General features: G+C 32.4%; 1 protein-coding gene across 1 annotated transcript; it reads right to left on the bottom strand.

Annotated features, from left to right (window-relative positions):
- Positions 1-1,026: 1,026 nt before the first annotated feature.
- Positions 1,027-22,149, bottom strand: LOC132551583 (N-acetylgalactosaminyltransferase 7-like). Its single transcript, XM_060215741.1, has 12 exons — positions 21,846-22,149; positions 17,694-17,937; positions 17,137-17,275; positions 16,652-16,818; positions 15,784-15,991; positions 14,619-14,792; positions 14,130-14,247; positions 13,602-13,721; positions 13,053-13,274; positions 12,421-12,522; positions 4,420-4,545; positions 1,027-3,355 (listed from the first exon to the last, which is right to left on the bottom strand). The coding sequence occupies exons 1-12, from the start codon at positions 21,975-21,977 to the stop codon at positions 3,218-3,220; spliced, it is 1,890 nt and encodes a 629-aa protein (XP_060071724.1). The 5' UTR covers positions 21,978-22,149; the 3' UTR covers positions 1,027-3,217.
- Between the last annotated feature and the right edge of the window lie 498 nt (positions 22,150-22,647).

Raw genomic sequence — 22,647 nt, 5'->3', positions numbered from 1 at the left:
CCATTTCTTCCATAAAATATCAAACGTACTATATTTAAAATAACTATGTGTTTGATACAAGTAAAAATGACATACAATATATGAATATATAACATTATTTACATATTATGTAATTTATCGCCTTCTGCTGAGAGCACTTCAATCACAGAACAATGTTACAGGTCAGGGCCTTTCCTTTTTATCATAAATTACACTGAGATATAAGTGTTTTAAGCAGAAGGCAATACTGGATTCAGTTAATCATACAACAATCTAAGAAAAACTATACAATATATAAATACCAATATGAAATATTTCTGTTATTTACATACCGATATACTTCTTGAATCTAGAACTACATAACATCTCCGATAGAATAGCTGTGGAGAAATAACTGTGCTCAGCTGGACCGGCACCGTCACTTCATTCAAGCAATATTCAAGGTTTCATCATATGATAAACGATAAACTACAATACTTTGCCACTGATATGTGAGATAGTCACCTGACTAAACAACCCTAAGCTTACTAGAATTAAACAAAGATGTGACAGAGCATATAATTAAGTCACTACATTGTCTTATACAAAAAAACACTCAACAGTTTAAATAAAACTTGACTAGATGCAATGTTAAAACATACTTTACAAACTTATAGCTTTTTAAAAGATTTACAAGTATTTACTTGAATTATAAAGTTTTATGTGACTTTGTTTTAATTTCATTAATGCTTTCACATTGTTACCAGGTAGTCAGTAATCAGATTAGTTAACCAATCCTATTTACCATCATGATTAATTCAATCAATTTATTAACGCACAGGCAAATGATAAAAAGCACACTATTTAATCGTAGTTATGATAATTGATTTGCAGGAGTTAAAGCTAAAAATTACTTTCAGTTGGGTAAAAATCAGCAATACATATGCAAAGTAATTTTTTTGCTAAAGAAGAAGAAAAAAAAATAATCACCTTAATTTTGAACCTTTTTCCACTTCAAAGAATTAAAAAGTTAATGAAAGCTTAGAAAAAATTTCTTTAAAATGGGAATGAAAAATTTTGTGAAAATAAATATTATCAGTGTATGCTTTATTTATAATTTAATGAGCATAAATTATTATCTAGTACAATAAATCTATGAGACAAGTGTGAGGTTCATATCATGAACAGCAGAATTATGAAATGGAATGTTTTTATACACGTAACAGCTACATCAAAAGGGATGTTTAAATAATTCTGGGATCCCAGTATGTAATTGTTTCCTGTAACATCAACACAGTAATACTTTAAAAGATAATAATGCAGAAGCTACAAAACTGGAAAGCTAAATATAGATTTACTACGACAAATCAGTTAAAAATTTATTGCTAATGTAAGTACTAACTGATATACACAAAAGCTATATGTCAAAAGCATTGAAGAATACCATAAAGAAATATTTCCCCATAATTATTGCTCGGCCGTAAATACTGGATATAAGTGGTATTTGTTTTGATGATTATAAATAAATATACAACTACATTAAGTCACTGTGTACCATATTATAGATAATACTGATGTGATTTCAAAATCTCAAAAAATAAAATCCAGTCAATTTCTGCACATACTATGTCATATGATGATTGTTAGTTTTTGTGTCAATGTGTAAAATATCTCAAGTTTGCTAACTAAGTACAGAGTCTGATAGTATTTTGTGCTGAAACATCATCAGCTTTCTTTTTATATTCTCTTTTTCATGCTAACTGACATATTTTGTTGAATTATTTTATCTTCGATTGTGTTTTTACCGTCTAGCTGCATCCATGTGTAATATATTTATTTAACATATCTTTATTTATTAATTGTATACGAGATTGTAGGGATTTGCTTTAAATTTAATACCTTACATAAAAACATTGCTTTGTGATTAAATGAACCAATCAATAAGATATTGATATTATTTTTTGTTTTTCGTTTTTTTTTTTTTCAAAAGCTAAGTGTTTTTCATAGAAGTGTTATAACTTTGAGATAACAGTCTGAGGGAAAATGGTGATTTTTGAGACAGATAATATGTGTGATATAAATATGCACAAACCAAATGTCTATGGAAAGTTTTTAGGAGTATTTTGAAGTACAACTGCCGTCAAACATAATTTTAATTCATTGTGTAATACAAAATCCTGTAGTCTTATTTACAACTGAAGTAGCTTGTAACCAAATTTGTGTTGACTTTGACACGACTGACATGTCAATGCGAAATAAAATTGGCACCTGTCAACACAGTGGCCCGAACATATCTGAAAATTATTACAATATCAACATTATTTAGATGCTTTTATCAACTTTCATGAATTAGGTTAACATTCTTAAACATGTAACCTTAATATATATTATCAACAACACTGTGATGTAAAGTCCAAGATTATACTTAAAAAGTATTTGTAAAGTTCACCAAATGATTTGTAACAAAATTATATTTACATCTGCTCTGAATTAAATATAAAAATGTTCATAAGTAGATCTTTCTTTCCATCTAAACAGGTATGTATATGTTCATATGATTCTATCATTGAGGTTTTTCTTATCCTGGGTTTTCTTATACATATACTGTCCAAAATGGGCTGAAAATTTACAGAAGTAGTACACATGGCAAACACAAACAGACTTATTTCTTTAATATTTCCCTATTCTTTTTTTTTAAAATACATAAATTTGTTTAAAAACAATTACTATAGCTTGTAATATATTTGCTGATAGGTTTGGCTTTTTACTGACCTTAAAAAAATTAGAATACATTGTATAATTAGATGATCTTCATAAGAACAGAAATGGTCAAGATTGATTTTAAAAACATTGGCATACATGAATACCACCTTGATTGCAGCACACAATCATAGCAAAGTAATTATCAAGGAATGAGTTCTTCTTCAGGTTCATACACTGAAAGTTTCCCAGTTTCTTAAATAAATCTTGTACTCACTAGATAAGTATGTCAAAATGATTTAGATTCTACCATAACTTTCTGATTTCTCCATTATACATTTAAAACAACTTTATCTATAGTAACATCTATTGTTTTTTAATTAATATAATATTATATCGGATAAATTCTAACAAACAGGCGAGTTCTGATCTTATAATGAATTCTCAGATCCTTAAATATCATTCATGTACATGGGTATTGAGCAAAATATGATAAAATATTAATGAGATGAATACTTCTAACTTCAGTAAGTGTAGGAGATTATGGAGATTACAGGGATCACTTCCACTGTCGGATCTCGTTGACAACCCATTTCTGATTGTCATTAGATGGGTCACATGGCTCCAAAGTCACCTTATTTCCACTGCCAGCCTCGAGGCATTTCTCATGGCGATCATGGCGGATCACACCCGTCGTCTGAAGAAAGAGAGTATTATACTATACTATACTACAAACCATGACATTTTTCTGTTAACTGAAGCTTGGTGTGAGCTTCATGCATTCACCCATACCAAAGATGGGAGGTAGGTTTGACAATGGAGAGTGGAGACATGAAAATGGCTAATGATATTTTTTTCATATCTGACAATAGGGTTTCATATCTGACAACAGGGTTTCATATCTGACATTAGGGTTAAGCTTGAAAATCTTTTGACCAAACAGTAGAATGTTAATGAAAAAACCTGATTACTGTTATAAAGGGCATTTATTGTTATTTACCTTTTCATTTGACATCATACATTTTTAGACTACATGTATGAGTGATTCTTCTACTATAAAGTAAAGTGCCAAAGTTTTATCTGTAACATCGTATCTATATCCACTAAAATTGTTTGATCAGGGGTTATTCATGTGTGATAACACTGCACTATTGACAATGTCAACTTATTTACACGTTCCAGTATTTGAAACAGAGGATTTAGAGAGATCTTCCCATTTTCGATAATCATCTTTCAAAAGATGTAAACCTTTAATTGGTTGGTAAGAATTAGCATGAGAAGTCGGTGTACGTTATCATTGGAATGATTACTTTTTTGATACATTGTGCAAATATAACAGGTTTACTCTAATTAAAAATGATATTTTTATCAGAAACAAAAAGGACATGTCAGATCTCATTCTGATCTCCAGCACAGGAGATGTTGAAGAGGGTGTAGATTTGACCATGGCTGTTTAATTGGGCAAAAGAGAAAGGAAAAGAAAAAAAAAATGGATTTTAAGATGATACTTAATGAAGTAATGATTAATGATTTCTAAGATCACCTCTGGAAACTCTAGGGCAGATGGACAGCACACCTGTGATTCCCCAACAACAAACATTGCATTGGGCTGAGTAACAATTATATGTTGGGGCTCCTGATATGTTGCAGTATTATGGAAGGGAAGTCACTCAGGTTCATTTAATATAAATTCTTTACAATGCCTTGTGAAAGACTGGGACCATAAATCTGCTCATTATCGCACAGAGACAGCCGACTTACAAGATCTAGCTGCCATGGTCCTGTTGGCTGTGTTTCACAGAAATGCATGTGTAGGGTACTGCCATTTGGAGCCTCAATACAGCGTTCACCAACTCCCATCTGGCCCTTGGTGTTTATTCGGAACATCTATAATATCAATAGTTGTACCGTCAGTATGCTTACCTTAGTCCAACACTCGACACTGACACTTCAGTACATTGGTTCCTGGCAACGTTGATGTTTTTCATACATTTATCATGTCTTTTCTTATAAATTAATACTTTGTCAAGATTGAGAGTCAGGTTTCAAAGCAATGTACATGCATATGTTTTGCAAGATCAGCTGTAGAAATTTCTTGTTGCAACAACTTAACTTAAGAAATGAAACTCTACCATCTACATGGACAGCTGAAGCACTAACAATGTGGCAAAATTTGCCACCTTAAAAATTGCAGAAATCCTATCACATATATGGCAACTCATCCATTTTGTTAAAGTAACTTATATTTGCACTTAAAATTGTTACAAAAATAACTCCTTGTTCAATTTAATTCAGTTCGATAAAACATGTACACCTAAGTTTATCAAAGTAAAGAGAAACAATGGGAATATATATATTACAGTCACTAATGTGGAAGCACTATGTAAAAACTACATAGAAAAGGCACCATAGCATTGAAATAATATCTAGAATAAGCTTATTAAACTTCTATCTTCAAAAAAAATACCTTAAAATGATACAAGTCCAAAGTTTAAGCCTCTATGAGAGATTCTATTGATTTAAACAGAAAAATATGACCATGTAATTTATTGCAAGGCTAATATCTGTTCTAAGAAGATAACAATGACACACCAGTGACCACTACAACCAAGTCTAATACAGAGAAGGCAGAATGTACTGACTGAAAGCAAAACCCAGTGGAGGAAAAATCTCCAAAAGTCAAGAATGGCAGAATAAAGTGCAGTAATTACATGTTGTAATCAATAGATATCAGGATCCTAGCTCAATGTTATACATCTCACATTAGGTATCCAAACTTTAACAAAATTTTCAAATTTTGAGTGGAAACTTCAGCAGCAAACATACCAACATGACACACAGGTCTGCAAGTTTCACAAGTCTGAGAAATCTTTGTCAAAAGACTTGATCTGAAGCTTAAATGACAAGATCAAGGTTCCTGAGAAAATTTCGAAACCAAACATCTGAGGTCACTTGAATAAATTATAAATGATCAATTGTTCTCCTATGCTATGTTGAAATCCTGAATCCTGATAATTATGCTATAATCCAATGTTTAAGTGGAGGAGTATATAGCATCTCCATTAGACTTGCTTTAATCTCCAACCTGCATCGAATATGACACCTTTATTGGAGCCTTAATACAGGTATATATGACAATATCAAGAGATATGTACCCAGTGCCTGACCTTTGTGATTTTAACAATGACCTTAATTCTGGGAATATCCTTATAAATATTGAGATAAAAATCCCAAACACTGACATTTATATTTCAATAATCTGATCGTGACCTAAGGAACAAAAATGAATTCATCCAGAAAAAACTGATCCACATTATCATTATGTGATTTAAAAAAAAATTTCTATATTTCTATCTATCATATTTGACCTTCATGACTTTTCATCACATGGCCTTGACACCAATGTGACATTTGAAATCCCACCAATATCTCTTGATAAAAGACCATTAATAAAAGGCATCATCTTTCAGTCTTACATTATGGGACATTTAATACATTTATCAACAAATATCATAATTTTGGAAAGTGTTGCTCCTGTCAATTCATGCATTACCTAACAGAAAATTTAACCACTGACAAAGAAAGAAAAGTAAATAAAAAAACAAAATTAGCCTCAACCTCACTAGCTAGAGTTTTCCTAATCTTTGATCCACAAGTCCTTTATGCCAGATGACACACAAGGGAGATAACTTGTATACATACTTGATGCTGTATAATGTTGATTGAGTGGTCAGGTATCAGGCAGTGTAATTAAAAAGACATGATATGTTTACCAACACCACAGTAATTTACAACATGATCAAGAAGAATTTATTAACCTTAACACCTCTTCATTCAATCAATTTTCTCATAAAAATGATGAAATAGAAGTTGAATTGTAAAAAAAAAATCTCCTCAGGTAGAGCTAACAATTTTTTTCTATCATACATTTTAAATATTTCTTCTGCTTTTTTTCCCCTTTTTTGTTTTTTAAAATTAGGAGATGCCCATTTGTCTACGATACAAATATAAACCACAAAACAATTATTTCATCTCGTAAAATTATTCCGGTAATAATTTGACAATATGATATAATCAACAGTCTCTATATGTAACATGCAACACTATGTCCATCATCAAAGTATTTACATACCTACCGAAGATATACTTACCTGTGTCAGGTATGACAATGATCTTAAAACTGTACCTGAAAATTTGTCAACTACTAACAGGCAAATCTTACATTCATGCTCGAAATCAATTTCATAACAAAATAACAAAAACATAACAAGACAATACATAATTATAGTTAAGCAGAAGGTAACCACTACTGTGACAGCCAGGTAAGCTGGATGTTACCTGTCAATCCCTGACTGTGTTGGGTACAAACGTGACAAAATACAGCTATCAAACTGGCAGCAGAACATGTATCTGTGGCATTTGGCATTTGTATCACCAGAAAAGATGGACAGTGTCACATTCTAGATATTCAAGGTACGTTGGTATGTTGTTGGTTTTGACAGCAAATTAACAATGTTTCACTTTTAATGTAATATGTACTATTATTGATTAAGTAATACAAATAAACCTTTCTTTATAATTAATTGAATATTATTAAGTTGGTAAGTAACTAATTTAATCAATAACCTTTTATTTACATAAATAAAACAAAATGCCCTTTATGAAAGCACCTTACATTTACACTAGTATAATTCTATCTATTGAATTAGAAAAAATAAATCAATATCAGAGGCAATAACAGTTTGATTGGGCAAACGCAAACGCGTAACAGTCGGATAAACGGAAAATGCAAATGCTAAATGCTGAACGATTGATGATAATGTTTCACGCAAAACGGAAAAAATTCAAAATGAAATATGATAGAGAAGTGATTGACCAACTAACCATGTATATGAATACAGAGCTGGATTTCGGTATAATAGCACTGACAGTTCGGAAGAACGCTATGCACGTATATACACATAGGACTGCGTGGTTACATTCATGCACCTCTTGTATAATGTTTTGCTAGGAGTAATATGCATATATACATAGATAGTCGTCTTTTTTTTAACTCAGCGATGAATATTAAGAATATAACATCTTGTCATCAAGGAGAAAACTACGGTTTTTTTAAGTAGAAAAAAATAATCAGTATGTACATGGTAAAACAAGTATTATGTACATAGTAAAACCCGTATTATGTACATAGTAAAACCCGTATTATGTACATGGTAAAGCACGTATTATGTACAAGGTAAAACATGTATTATGTACATGGTAAAACCCGTATTATGTACATGGTAAAACCCGTATTATGTACATGGTAAAGCACGTATCATTTACATGGTAAAACCCGTATTATGTACCGTATTATGTACATGGTAAAGCATGTATTATGTACATGGTAAAACATGTATTACGTACATGGTAAAACATGTATTATTTACATGCCTCTACAAGTGTTAGTTCTGGTGCAGTAATATTATTTCTCATTTCAATCAATGTGTACATGAAATGTAAAAATGATGATATTGATATTAATAGCTGTCAAATGCCCTGTCATTTATGTCAAAGCAGACAATTTAAAAGCTGTGACAACATGGACAGAAGGATAAATCTGAGTTTGTAATAACTGATATATATCTTGATTAATCACGAGACCAAACAGACACTGAAATCGAAATTAAATTCCTTTGATTTCCATATCAATAAAGATCCATAGATTTATTTATTTTCATTTATTTGATTTTTTTTGTTTGATGTTTATATTTTTTATTTACCTGTATATCAGGTTATCGCAGGAGCCCTACAGGTCTCAACTTAAGTCACTAATTAAATACAATATTGTCCTTTCTTTGCAGTATTATATCCCATTATTACTTTGTAAGGAGATATTCAGTTCAAAATTGTGTAGGAAACCAATAGTGATCAGATCTGGACAAAACACATACATCCATGAGAGACTAGGAAATACAGTACAGCTGTGCATGTGTTTAACACAAGCTGTCACAAACCATCCATAACCCAATGCAGTAATTAGTCTAAATGTGCCACATCTCAGAAAAAACTCACAATGCATCAAGTAACAGATATACCTGCTGGCATAGAGAGATCACCAACATTGTAAATGTGAAATATTTTCAAGAAAATTGTTTTTCATTATGTATGGAGAATGATGAAATATAAAGAAAATGAGAATTCAGCATTTCCTGAAATTACAGACATATATTATTTTTTCTATTATTTCAAATGCAATCTTACCTGTTGATATCGTTAGAAATTATTTTTGAATCTGACTGTGATCCTCCACATTATATAATCAAGGGTTTAAAAATCCATAATTTAAGAGAATACTGTAACTATCTGTAAACTTGTCTACACTTTGACCCACATACTGACATTTAAACTACATCACTTACAAGTTCATAATCCAAACCTTCATATTAGTTTCATTACAATCCGTTATGATCTTACCACTTAAAATATATAAATATATGAATGCAACAAGGACTTTATATATAAAAGCTCAATTCTTGTTGTTTTTTGTCCTTTACATGCATGATCAAGCATTTTTATAGCCTACACATGCAGTGGACAAAGATTGAACTCTCTAATCAGGTTGCGGTTCTAAAACTAGCTGTTCAGGCAAGCATAACTATTCTGTGCTTGTACCATTGTATTTCACTGGATTAATAACTGAATACAGGTCTAATTAATTTTTATTTTAACTTGAGAGTAAAAAAGGCGATTCTGATAATTGGTTCAAAGCTACAGCGAGATTATCGATAAAAGGCCCTTGTGATGTCAAACATCAATCCGCATTGTTACCATTTACATGTGTGCAAATTATGCATAGTCATAAAAATAGGTGTGTCTCAATAAACTCGCTCTTGTTGTATAAAATGTGCGAATATCGACAGTTAGCTTTTTGCTGTTGTTGTCTTGTGTGTAGACTTTTTATTCATAGGAATGATACATATAGGTGTTGAAGTGGTACCAATGAGGTGAAAATATGAATTATCTGTGGGGAAAATCCTCATGTGCAACTTGCAGATCTGAGCGAAAATGTATTAAAAAGAAAAGTACTACATGGGGTTTAATACTTCTATAGTATCTTCCAGTGAGCACAAAAAAAGGCCACAATGCCACTCATTAATTGATATCATGGTGGTTTAAATTAGATACATACCAGTAATTACTACAGTTCAGTATACTGTTACATTGTATGACTGGGCACAAGGAAGAATTTCTAAATTGAAAAAATTGTCTGTATGCAGACAACTCCCCTCACATGACTCGTGTCATTTGATTTCATCTATTGTCAGGTCATTTAACTGCTAATCATTTTTTGATAGACGGATTAAAACACAAAGATACTTTTCAATGCTTATAATAATTTGCTTACTGAATAGCACAACACACGTTTCTATATTGAGATACTGACAAAATATAAATACAACAGATGTTAATTTAACAAATAGCTCTGCATAGGATATTTCCCATCACAAATATGCTATAACTACACTGGCTAGTAAACCTTGTTAATTAAAATTCTTATTGCAATGCGAAAGAAACAATAATTAAACGTCAGATCTAGAAAAAATAATTACGATAAGTTTACATAAGTAAGGAGTAAAGAACCTATACCTAAATCTTGAATCAAAAATATCTTATCAACCTCTTTGGCAATAATGTATTTCTACCTTTTGCATATTAGAGAAATGGCAGAAAGTCTAAGGTTATCTCTCTGAAAATACACACAATACAATACAATATACAACTGCATGCAGCATTTATACTAAAAAATTGGTTAAGGTCTTAAAAGAATTGAAGTAAGAATTTAATAAGGTAATTCTTTATTACTGGAACAATAAAAATGTGTTGAATATTTGATGTATTGACTATCAAATAACTTAAAAACACGGAATAAACACTGATACTGATATGTTATTGTGATGCTTTTCAAAACCTAATATATTAAATTACTGGTGTTTAAATCTTGATAGTAAGATTTGGAATTCTGAATGTTTGCAAACAGATGTTTCAATCCATCGACAGATGTGATGTTAATGCACAATGTAATGTATCATTAGGTGAATATTGTTGCTTTCATCCTCATTTACATTAATGATCCTGTCATGACGGAGTTTTTTTTTTGTTTTTCCCTGCCTGAGGATTCGTGTGTGAATGTATCCAGACACTAATTTATTGTCAATTTTTGTGTGTGTTCTTTCTAGACATTTTTTCTCACAAATATGGACAACATACGTGTTGCATCGGGATACGGTTCAATATTTAGTTGTTCTTGGTAAATGCAAACGGAGGTAAACGCAAGCGTAAACGGAGAACAGTTCTAAACACAAATGGAAAGTGATCAGAATTGTAATGTTAAATTTAAACATGACCTTCAAAGATGTCTATATATAGAAAAGTATCATAATTTAATTTGTTAGGTACGTAATACATGCAGTTTGTACCGCACAATTTTTTTCTGAGTTCGAGTTGATTTCACTTGATTTAATACCAGGCGTGTTTTTATGCAATTACACAGCTGTGGACACATCATCACAAAAGGAAAGAAATGATTTGCTCATTTATTCCAACTTCTTTCAATCTTTTAGGGTTTTGGTCTTGGACCCTGATCAGGGGGCTTCTGCTACCAGTTGTCAGTGTACAACACATTAAAATTGTTTGGCTATGCACCTGAATACCACTTGAAAAGTATCATCAAAAAGTGTCAAAAGATACACATAATTGTAATAAGTTTCACAATGTGTTGCTGCCATTGTGTGATTTCATTTTCCTGCCTTTAGAAAGGGCAGGGGAGTTACCAGAGTTTTCATGCACGTCAAATATTAATATCTATCACACTTGTTTTTTTGTAATTAGTAATTTCATTCCTTGATTAGAATATCATTCCATGTTTAGAATCATTCCATATTAAAATATTTAAAAAAAAAAACCGAAAGAAATTCAAATTTCACAAAGGGATGAAAATAATAAGAACAACTTAGATGAAATATTTATCTGATAATACCAATGCCATGCAAGTTCAGACGAATGCCACAGTCATGCTCAAAGTAAATCCATTTTTGTTTTGTATCACAGCCTTTCAGACTGTCATCATAATTAAAACAGCTGTATATCCATTACAAAGTTCACTCTAACAACCAATCTCAAGAACAATTCCCAAAATTCTCGAAAGAGAAGCATTCTAGAGATTGAGGAAAAATTCTATCACTGAAAAGTCCTTAACCCCATAGTGCATGGCTTATTAAACTAATGAATGTTTGTGAAACTGAGATTCGGTTTTCACCGACAAGTTATGGGAAATCATGTTGCAGATATTATAAATTTACATCTCATTTAGAAGCAACAAACCTTATGAGAAATTAATTTCTGGGTACATAAATTGAAGCTGAAATATTTTTTCTTCATTTACTGAATAATGAAACATTTTTAAAATATGTCAGATGCCACAGTGGTTGCATTGAAATTAACCAAGGTTTAGATATGAGTGTTCCATGTGTGGAAAAAGTACTGTTGAATTATCATTTTTGTTTCACCTTTTGAAATTTCTCTGTAAACAACTTCAGTAGAAGACAGTTACCTGCCCATAGTGAAACATGAAGAATATGAATTTACAGCTGTGTGACTGTCTGAAAGACTGATGGGGAAAAAAAGTGGGACATATATTGCTTGTCAGTCTGATTTGAGCTAAACGGCCACAGAATGTACCAAACACAGATCAGGGGAGACAACTGTACCCATCCACTGTACCTGGTTACCACCGAAGTGATGACATCCGCTGATACCCATAGCACCACCGCCAACTTGCTGTCCCATCGTATCTAGGCAACGCATTCCATGCTTCTCCTTCACCTGAAAACAGACAAGAAAAGCAAATCTGTATGTAACCACTATTACTGAATTTAATCTTGAAGAACCAGCTTATAGACTTTTTACGATATTGTAAAGTAAAGTCCAGGAGGTTTCATGTACATAGATAAAGTGGTTACAATTACAAGCAGGTGAATTGCTTAATTTTTACTTGATATCATACAAATGTTATTGAACAGCTCTTTCTTCATTTTTTGTCCATCTTATTGTTTAATTTTTTGTTGAATGTCATCGTTTAATATTGTTGTTTAGAATGAGTCTGACATGCTTACTAATTAAAATATAGCCTCAGATTGGTAGCTATTACAATATTCAATTTAAAGTTTTTTTATGCTGCTACATAAAGCATTGTTACAAAGACTGTACCATTATAAATCAGCAGGATTTTTAAAAACATTTTTATAAAAAAACGTTTTCAGAATTGACATGAATATTTTGGTACTCAATACTTCAGAAATATGATTGATATACTTTCCTTAATTAAAACCAAACCAGATTATCTACAGACCTACCTCACCCCAGGCCTTGTTTGGAGGAAGTTTAGGAAATCTGTCATAAACCTCATAGGCTACCTCCTCCATGAACCATTTGAAACTTTTACAATTGTGATCCTTTTTAAATTTGAGTTGTTTACTAATGTCTCCTACAGGGTAACCACGAACACTGGGCTCCCTGGTGTAGAAAAACTCCTTGTGTTCGTCATCAAGCCAAACTTCCACCACACGCATATAGTTCTGGAATAAGTAGTTCATATACCTATCATAACATGTTTATTCATATACATGTATACACATAGAATTTCCATGCAGGAGCAATCCTACATGGTATGTGTATCCTGTCCTCTTTGAGTGTACTGACTCCAATAGTATCTAAACATACATTTATATATTGTTTTATCTAAAAATAAAATTTACAAGCAATTTATCAACCTATTAAAATCAAATTGCAATGCCATTTTTTTTTTAACTTTACAAGTTCACCCTCCCCTTTAAAGTTGGCTAGAAATGTATTTTTACCTTAAATATTTCTATGTCAAAAATTTCACTCTCAGTCATACTCACCAATGATATGACAGGTATTTTAACGTCTAGCTTTCCAAAGCCATATGGCATGTGATTTCTGTATACATGGCCGACACGGGAACAAGGTACCCATTCTATACTACCTCCACACTGCCACAGCTACAGTCAGCATCAACAGATTTAGTATCATTGTAACAGGTGCATAATAAATATTATATGTATATTATAAGTAATATAATCAATATACATGTGAACAATATGTATTACAGTCTATAACTGTAACATGTGCATATACATGTAATAAGAAAATATCTATCAATCAAATCATTTCTTATTTGTTTTTTTAAAACAGTTTCATTTTCAATTTATAAAATTATTAAATTTATATAATATAACAGTTATAAGAAAATCCTGAATTATCTGTTTCTTTATTTAACACATTTGAGCACAAATTTAATAATATCCTTTCACAATCCATTATATAAAGCTATCCTACACAAACTCAGTTACCAGTAGGTCAATGATAATCAAAATTATCTTTTGAATCAAAAGAAAGAATTTGTATACCTTAAATGAGAGTTCGAAATTTTCACCGCCCCATATCTTTAAACCTTCATCATAAGCTCCCATTTCAAAAAAATACTTTCTGTCCATGGCAAAAAGTCCTCCAGCATGGGTTGGTGACCTAAACAATATACATGTCATAATAAAAATATCTAAAAATCTTAATAAAAAACTTTAACGAGAACTACTGCATTAAAATGCTTTTTTCTTGAAAAGAAAAGTGAAAATAAAAATTAAGCATAATTTGTTGAATAGTAAAAAGTTTGATGAATGACTGAACTGGGAAGTTTCTAATGTTCATAAACATGACATAAAGAGATAAGTTATCTCCCTGTAATATCGATATAGGTTAAGCACATGGAGTAAAGATGGTTTATGTTTACAGGTGTTAAATAGTGAAAATGTGATAAGACTTCAATATCAGTTATAAAATTAACTGTATGGTTCTTGTTTACTCGTGTTAGTACTTATACATATAGGTCACTTGTTTACCTGTATGGTTCACTGTTATGTTGTCGCCGACTAAGTTCTTTTTTAGGTACTGTACTCTCTTTGTACAGGAAGCCCCATTCAAAGATTCCCCGGTGGTGAGCTTCTCCGTATACTGGGTGGTAGCGGAAGTTGTCCCAGTCAATACCATCTACAATGGGCACGGCCATGATGGTTCTGTCAATACAGAATTGTGTAACATATAACACCACCATCAACAAAGGGTACAGCCATGATGGTTCTGTCAATACACAAGTGTGTAACATATAACACCACCATCAACAAAGGGTACAGCTGTGTACATAAGGGTACAGCCATGATGGTTCTGCACACAAGTGTGTAAAAAACTGTGTGTAACATATAAAACACCATCAACAAAGGGCACAGCTGTGTAACATATAAAAACACCATCAACAAAGGGTACAGCTGTGTAACATATAAAAACACCATCTACAATGGGTACAGCTGTGTAACATATAACACCACAATCTACAATGGGTACAGCTGTGTAACATATAAAAACACCATCAATAATGGGTACAGCTGAGACGGTCCTGTCAATACACAAATGTGTATCATATAACACCACCATCAGCATTGGGCACAGCTTTGATGATACTCTCAAAACACAAGCGTTCGACACTCAAGTGTTGAAATTCAAAATTACAATTTTTTTTTATATTAACAGTAGTACATTATCTTTTTTTGTATGTTCTCTTTGAAGTATGTTGGTACCAAATCTATGTACATTGTACCAAAGATTTAAACATGAAAAACTGAACAAAACACTTCTGAATTTGTTGCAAGAATAGCTCTACAGCTTAGTATAGAGCTGAAAATGTGGAAAAGAGCTGATGTCAGTACAGTAAATAGGTAGAGTACATACCGGTAGATAGTAAATAGCTGGAAAATGGATTCCACAAGGTAAGAAGGGAGTCACTCAGCAGTTACAATATCGAGATATCAGGTAGGAGTTGTGAAGCTGGTTAATGGTGAGAACACTCCTACCTGATGTCTTGTAAGTATAGAGCTAATGCAATTTTATATCTAACAGGAACTCTTACAAACACCGTACAAATCGATGCAATTAAACTGAAATACCATCAGCAATGATCTAAGAGTGAAAACATTGACAACAATCAAAGACAGTTGATAAAACACATTATACCTGTCATAGCGAATCCGTGCTAGAAGGGGAGGTAACCAATTCTTGTTACATTCACAATGGGCATCCAAGAAGACAATGACTTCACCAGTGGATAATTCAGCTCCTCGAGTCCTCGTACCAATCAGTCCAAGACGTTCTGTATTCCTGTACAGCTTTACCTTACCATTGAACTGTTTAATGTACTCCTCCAGCCTCCCTTTTAGGTGATCTGGTTCATATTAATAAAAAGCTCAATTACAACTCTCACAAAAATTATTTCTTATTTGTTAAACAATTATTTCATATTGTTTATTTATGCATGTGAAATGCATGCAATTTGAAAACTTTCACTCATCAATCAAAAGGTACATACACATGTAAACGAGTATATAATTATTCATATATGAAAAAACATGATGACAGCAGTGCCATGATCTTATAGCATTTTATAGAATGGCTAGTACTGATTAACATAACAAAGCTGTCAACTTGTTTCCTTGTTGAACAATATATTACTTAGGCAAATACAATATATTAGATAATTTTTTCGGCAAGTAAACTTTTCCTTCAAGCTTCCTCTTGGTCTACTTTTGACCTTTATATGATTCTCTTTTTTACAGTTTACAGAAACATATGATCTGGATATAACCAAGCCGATACACATTCTGCACTTACACCTGTGACCTGACTGATTTACACATGACCTGGTCATGACAATACAGGTTTGCATGCAACCTGACTAAGACTTGACTGGTTCACATGTGACCTTGCTAGCTACATGACCTTACTGATTTACATATGACTGGACTATGATCTGATTCATAAGTGACCCACTGGCCATGACCTGACTGATTTACGTGTGACCTGGATTACTGTAAATGTGTCATACCTTTGGAACTGTAATCATCTACCATGACAACCTCTTTCAGAAGGTGAGCGGGAGACATGTTGATGATGCTGTGTACTGTCCTCATGAGAGTAGACCAGCCTTCATTGTGAAACACTAAGATTACACTGGCAGTAGGTAGGTCCTCTGGATACTGCCAGTACTTACACCTAAATATTAAAACAGATATATTTAAATGTAAAATGATAAATTCTAACTCTGTAATGTAATTACTCCCCTACAGTGACTTCTTAAAATTTTTATCAATTTTGGCAATGGTATTTTTCATTTTAAATTCTGATTATAGATTTTTTTTTTACTTTGAATTTCATCACAAATTTTCTTTTTTTTTCTGAAAGTGTTGTTCTAAAGAATGTGTCCTCCAGCTTTTGGTAGCCTCTATCCTGAACCTGTCTGGCATTTGTTTATCCATTATTTACGAGATAAGAAAAAGATAGCCTTCTGACGGCTTTTATAACATTACTTACTCATCAAGTCTGGTGTCTGGTATGGTTCTGTCCATGGCTATCTTATCACTGTTGACCATGTTGAAGCCAAACTCCCTGGTGGAGGCGTCTGCTCGAGTCCTCTCCTCCATCTTGGTGTACACTGCCTGGCCATTCTCACCTTATACAATCAATCAGGGAAACAGTCAATCATTTTAACACACACACAATGTAACAACTAACTTGTACTCTAGATTAGACAATCTGGTTGTAATAGCTCTCCATCTTAAATATATCTACTATGTTAAGGATCTTTACATTCAACCATAGGGAAATATTGTCATGAAAATGCATGTATGTAGGTGATATCTGCATGAGACCCCCATCACCTCTCCACCAATCTAATTCAAACTATACAGAGTGACTTCAAGATAACAGAGGAAAATGAATAAGTAATGAAATGTCAAACATCAGCAGTGATCCTACTGTTTTCTTCTTCTTCTTCTTTTTCAATATTGATTAATAAAAACAAGCAACCCCCCCCCCCAAAATGAATAACCTGATAATTGATCATGATCTTAGAACAACAACTATTTTACCTGGTCCATTCCTTGAGGGGTAGTTTCTTGGCTCAAAGTTGCCTAACTGGCCAGGAGTGAGGCGTTGTGAGGGGCCAAATTTGTGAGCCACCTCCACCTGTACTTCCTCTTGTGCATTATTAGACTCAACCGGGTTGTCTACAACATTTTTAGGAACTTCCCCAGCCCCAACCTCATCTCCCGGTCCATCAGCAGCATCTGGGGCTTTAGGGACTTTCTGGCCGTGATGAGAGTCCTTGGCGAGCTAGAAACACAAATGTGTGAAAATTGAAACTTTGATCAAAGCCAAGTTATCTAAAACCTATCAAACAACATCATTAGTAAATAACAGAGAAATCTTAAGGGGCTATGTATTGTATAGAGTAGTTTAGCAAAAACATCATTCTTCAATGGCATTAAAAGCATCGCTGATGCCAATAAATCAAAAGAACAAAAAAAAAAACGATAAAAAAAAATTCATTCTGATCTGCAACCATTATGTAAGCATCATAATGATACAGCAATTTTTGGGACTCAAATATTTGTTTCCTGGACTCATGCTTTTCCAATGGGACAAAATTTTGAAAACCACTATCTTTTCTTGGTAACTAAAATTTTGTAAAAGGTGCTCAAGACTCACCATTAAAATATCCTAAAAAAATTCCTGACACTAGTATATGCTAATTAATCAGAAGCGATATATTAAACAGAATGGGAAATACACATGTATAAGCAATATAACAAGTGTAGTGTTAAAAGCATATCAGGATCATCTCAGATCTGTCAGCAGAACTCGGTGTAAAGATAATATGACAGCATCTAATACATCACAGGTAAAATATATAATACTTCATATATCTACAGGAAATGAAGGTGTTATGATAATTAACTGTTATTTTACTACATAAGGTTATATTTATGTTGACATATATTGACATATACCGGTGTGCATAGTAAATGTATACAGTGTTGGTTTGTCGATAAGACATGTATATATGTATAGATATCAACATGAGTTGACATCGTAAGTTTTGTTTATAATTCCTTAATTACCAATAAAATTTCATTCTGATATGTAGGTGACTTAATTGAGTCAGAATGTATTACATACACATATGTATCATAATTACACCATAACTCATCTTAGCAGACAAATCAAATTAAAAGTTGAAAATGAAGTTTAAAGTCATCCACATACTCCCAAAATACTTAAAGAATATTTCCTTTACAGTATATGTTTAAAGCTCTTCTATAATCTACAGAAGAAAATCAATTATTGTGTGATAATGAATGTTGAGCCAGATCCTTTCATATAAATGTATACATTATGTATGTTCCTGACATTGTCCGAGGGCCCTTTTTATTTTTGCTAACTATACAAATCAAATCTCAGTTACGATGCTGCATTTAAGATACATGATTTCAACATATAATATTGAAACATGACCCAAATTCACGACGCATTATTACTTTAAGAAAAAAAAAACATTACGTTGGAAATAATTTTGAATTCAAATGATTTAAGTATGTCTTACTTTTGGTCATATGTCAAAGGAATACATCTTTTTATTTCCTACAATTCTACAATCACCCTGCATACCTGGAGGTATCCAAGTAAGGGATAACAGAACATACACTATCTTTATGAGAAGAACAGCATTGGCTTTACACCTCTAAAGCTGTTCATTAGTAGGTGTATGTTGCTGTCGATGCTTATTGTGTTATGTGAGTTGTAATTATCTATGTTTGGTGTGTAATAAATTTTTGATTCATAATTCAGCCTTCCCCCCCCCCAAGAAAATTTCAAGCACAATATAAACTCTGACAAAAACTCTGTGCCCCTTTCACTCCTCTTGTTTGATGTTGTGTTTTCTACAGCTGGATATGTACATGCAGGTTCTTTGACTATTTTCTTATCCTTGCTAATGATTAATCTGAGGTAGTGTGCGCCAGCATACTGTACATCACTGAATTAATTCTGACATTCATTTATCATTTCATGAATAAATGTCATAAATACGTGACACGTAATCTGGGTAACATCAATTAACGTAGCCATGAATGAAATCAATAGTCGTATATCACTTCACAATAGAACTCATGGACTGAGTAAAAAATCACCATTGCTATTATGGATACTTTACGTAGATTAGTAGCTATCTACAGACATACTTGAAAAAAGGGACATGACTTTCAAATATTAGGAGAGATCTTAAGTTCAAGCGTAACTTCATTTTTTCATTTGAATAAATCCTAGTTTCCAATTTCATTTTTCAGATCTGGGATAAATATGTAACATTCAAGTACAGAAACAAATATATATCTCATCAACTGGCAGCAGTAATTCAAAGCTAAACAACCCACAATTTGTATTTTCTAACAAATGATATATACCTTAACTGGTATAACATTTAGTTCTTGCTTGTTATGTGTACTAAATGTAACAAACTGACAGAGACCACTCAAGACAAGACATACAATTAACGTTAATGAATGAATGAACAAATTATTATATAATCTCAAATTAAGTAAGTTTCAATTAAGGAACAATTTTGTATGTGTATTAGCGTAAAGATGTCATGGAAATTGAAAGTAGACAATGTAAGGGCACAATGACTCACAGACGTTAACAATATATCATTATATTTTACCCATCATATTTATTGTAGACATTTGTTTACCTTTATTACAACTCTTATGGTCAATCTCAGAAACTTGCATCATTTAAAACATTGCAATTCTACGACATAAACTATATATTTTAATCAGTGCACATGCTTTTGATTATTGTTATTGTATTAGAAAATCTCTGAATGTCATTGTTCTTTGATGAAAAGAAAAACCTTTCTAGCCAGGTGCAAGCTGAAAATAATGAATTGGCCAGTATTGTCATATTTTTTCCCCAGCAAAGGTATTCTTTGTGTATATGCTTACATCATGGTCTTCATTTGACCAAGTATACTAACTCATTATATATATGATGTACCTATGTATACTGTTACCAGTACATGTACATGTAGTTCATTTTTTTACCTTGATCCATGTTGTAGATGCATAGTACATTTGTATACTAAAAGCTATTTTGTATAAATACATTATTTGTGTAATTTACTTGATCCACTTGACAGCTATTCTGACATTATATGTTACATGTTTAACATTATATTGCACCTTAATATGCACAATACAGACAATTATGGTCACAGGTACATGTACATATACCAGTGAGTATCTATATATAAAGCATAAAAATGCAAAAGAAAAACTTGTAGGTTATGTATTTATGTATACATAGCCTCAAGCTCAGGGCTATGTTAATAACAGACTTGCATGTTCCCTAGTTATTATAATACAACCATGAACAATTTGCTCCAGGAAGCTTATATACAATGTATATGTAATGTCACCTGCATGTTACATACACATACACTTACATGTACACATACTCAGAGATAATTGGTTACAAACAATATTGTTTAATTGTTTTTTACTATGTTGCTTACATTTTATTAATTAATTGCATGCATGTATAAATATATATAGATACAGTGAAAACCATGTTCATTACAATCACAATGAACTATCTGAAATAGCTATATTTTTTAAATATTTCAAAGTGAAACTGAATACTCAATAATGTACTTGGTCATGAGATGTTATACAGTTAAGGAATGAATATTTATAATTAAATGTTTAAAACAATATTTCTCATGTGATGAAGTTGTTTTCAATTAAATCAATGATATCTGAGAAAAGTTTTAAATCATAATGCAAGTCGTGTGGAGTCGACAAACTCAAATCTAAAGCTTTGATATAAATTTCCAAAGTATATAGCTTAGCTTAGTATAGCTTAGCAGTTACTGAACGCAAGCATTATGCCTCTATATTCAGATCTGTAGCCTTATCACAATCCATTGTTTTAATATTGTCACTTCTGGTTGGAATAAAGATGTTATATGTTCTCTCCGCACTTTTCCAATATTTATCAAGCATTTTTTCAAATGAGTTCAAAGTTGGTGCCTGTACGATATCTTCTGGTAGAGAGTTCCACTCATTTACCACCCTTTGAGAAAAAGAAAACTTCCTGAGATCCAGATGTGATCTAGCTTTATATCTAGGTGCATAGATGGCAATGCACCAAATACAGTGAGTTCAAACAGTATTATAACCTACCTTATCTCTCTTCGATTTTGTGTCTTTGCTGCCATCAAGTTTCAGGAAGAAAAATGGAACAATGATAAGAGCGATCAAAGTGACAATTCCAAGCTTGACGATTGCTCCTCTTCTGTACCTTAGCACCCTCATAGCTCCAGTTGTCAAGGTATTCCTGTTTCGTTAACTGTTTATATTACCTTTATATATCTAACACGATAACATTTACCACGAATAAACAGAACTGCCGAAATATATGTATATTTTCTGTTATTTGTAGGTCACTTCAGAATTCCTGTACTTAACTGCACATAAAATAAAAATGACTTTGTTTCTTCTTTAGGAAATTTTACCTCGAAACAATTCTCTCTCTCGATATCTCTAACGCTAAATCAACGGAGTAAGGAATGAACAATGTATGACACGTAACAATTGCGTTGCCGAAGAACAGTCTGCAGATAATTGTTAGGAGCCCGAGGAAAAAACGGAACAATTCGTCCGGTGAATCTGTCAACGTGGCCGAAGTATCGACTTGTTCGGTCGGTGGTCAGCTCACTCCTGCGAAATAATATTCCAATGCTAGAGTCTAGAATTAATCACACAAAAGCAAACATCGAAAATCGCGATTATTATCCATGCACAATCAATACACGTGTCTTAGGAATTGGAACTCATTCCATTTTAGCATTGTTTTTTATCTTCGCTGTCTGCTAACCGGAAGTTGACACTAGATATACTTTCCTCGGTGAAGAGATTTAATTCAAGGGAGATTACTGCGTCAGTTATCGTATATACCATAATAAGCACACCTATGATTTTTTAG

This window comes from Ylistrum balloti, unplaced genomic scaffold (genome assembly GCF_031769215.1).
Source record: "Ylistrum balloti isolate Yb309-2 unplaced genomic scaffold, AGI_CSIRO_Ybal_v1 Utg369626, whole genome shotgun sequence".
Lineage (NCBI taxonomy): Eukaryota > Metazoa > Mollusca > Bivalvia > Pectinida > Pectinidae > Ylistrum > Ylistrum balloti.
Note: the sequence above shows the minus strand (reverse complement) of the source record. Positions and strands in the feature narration are given on the sequence as shown.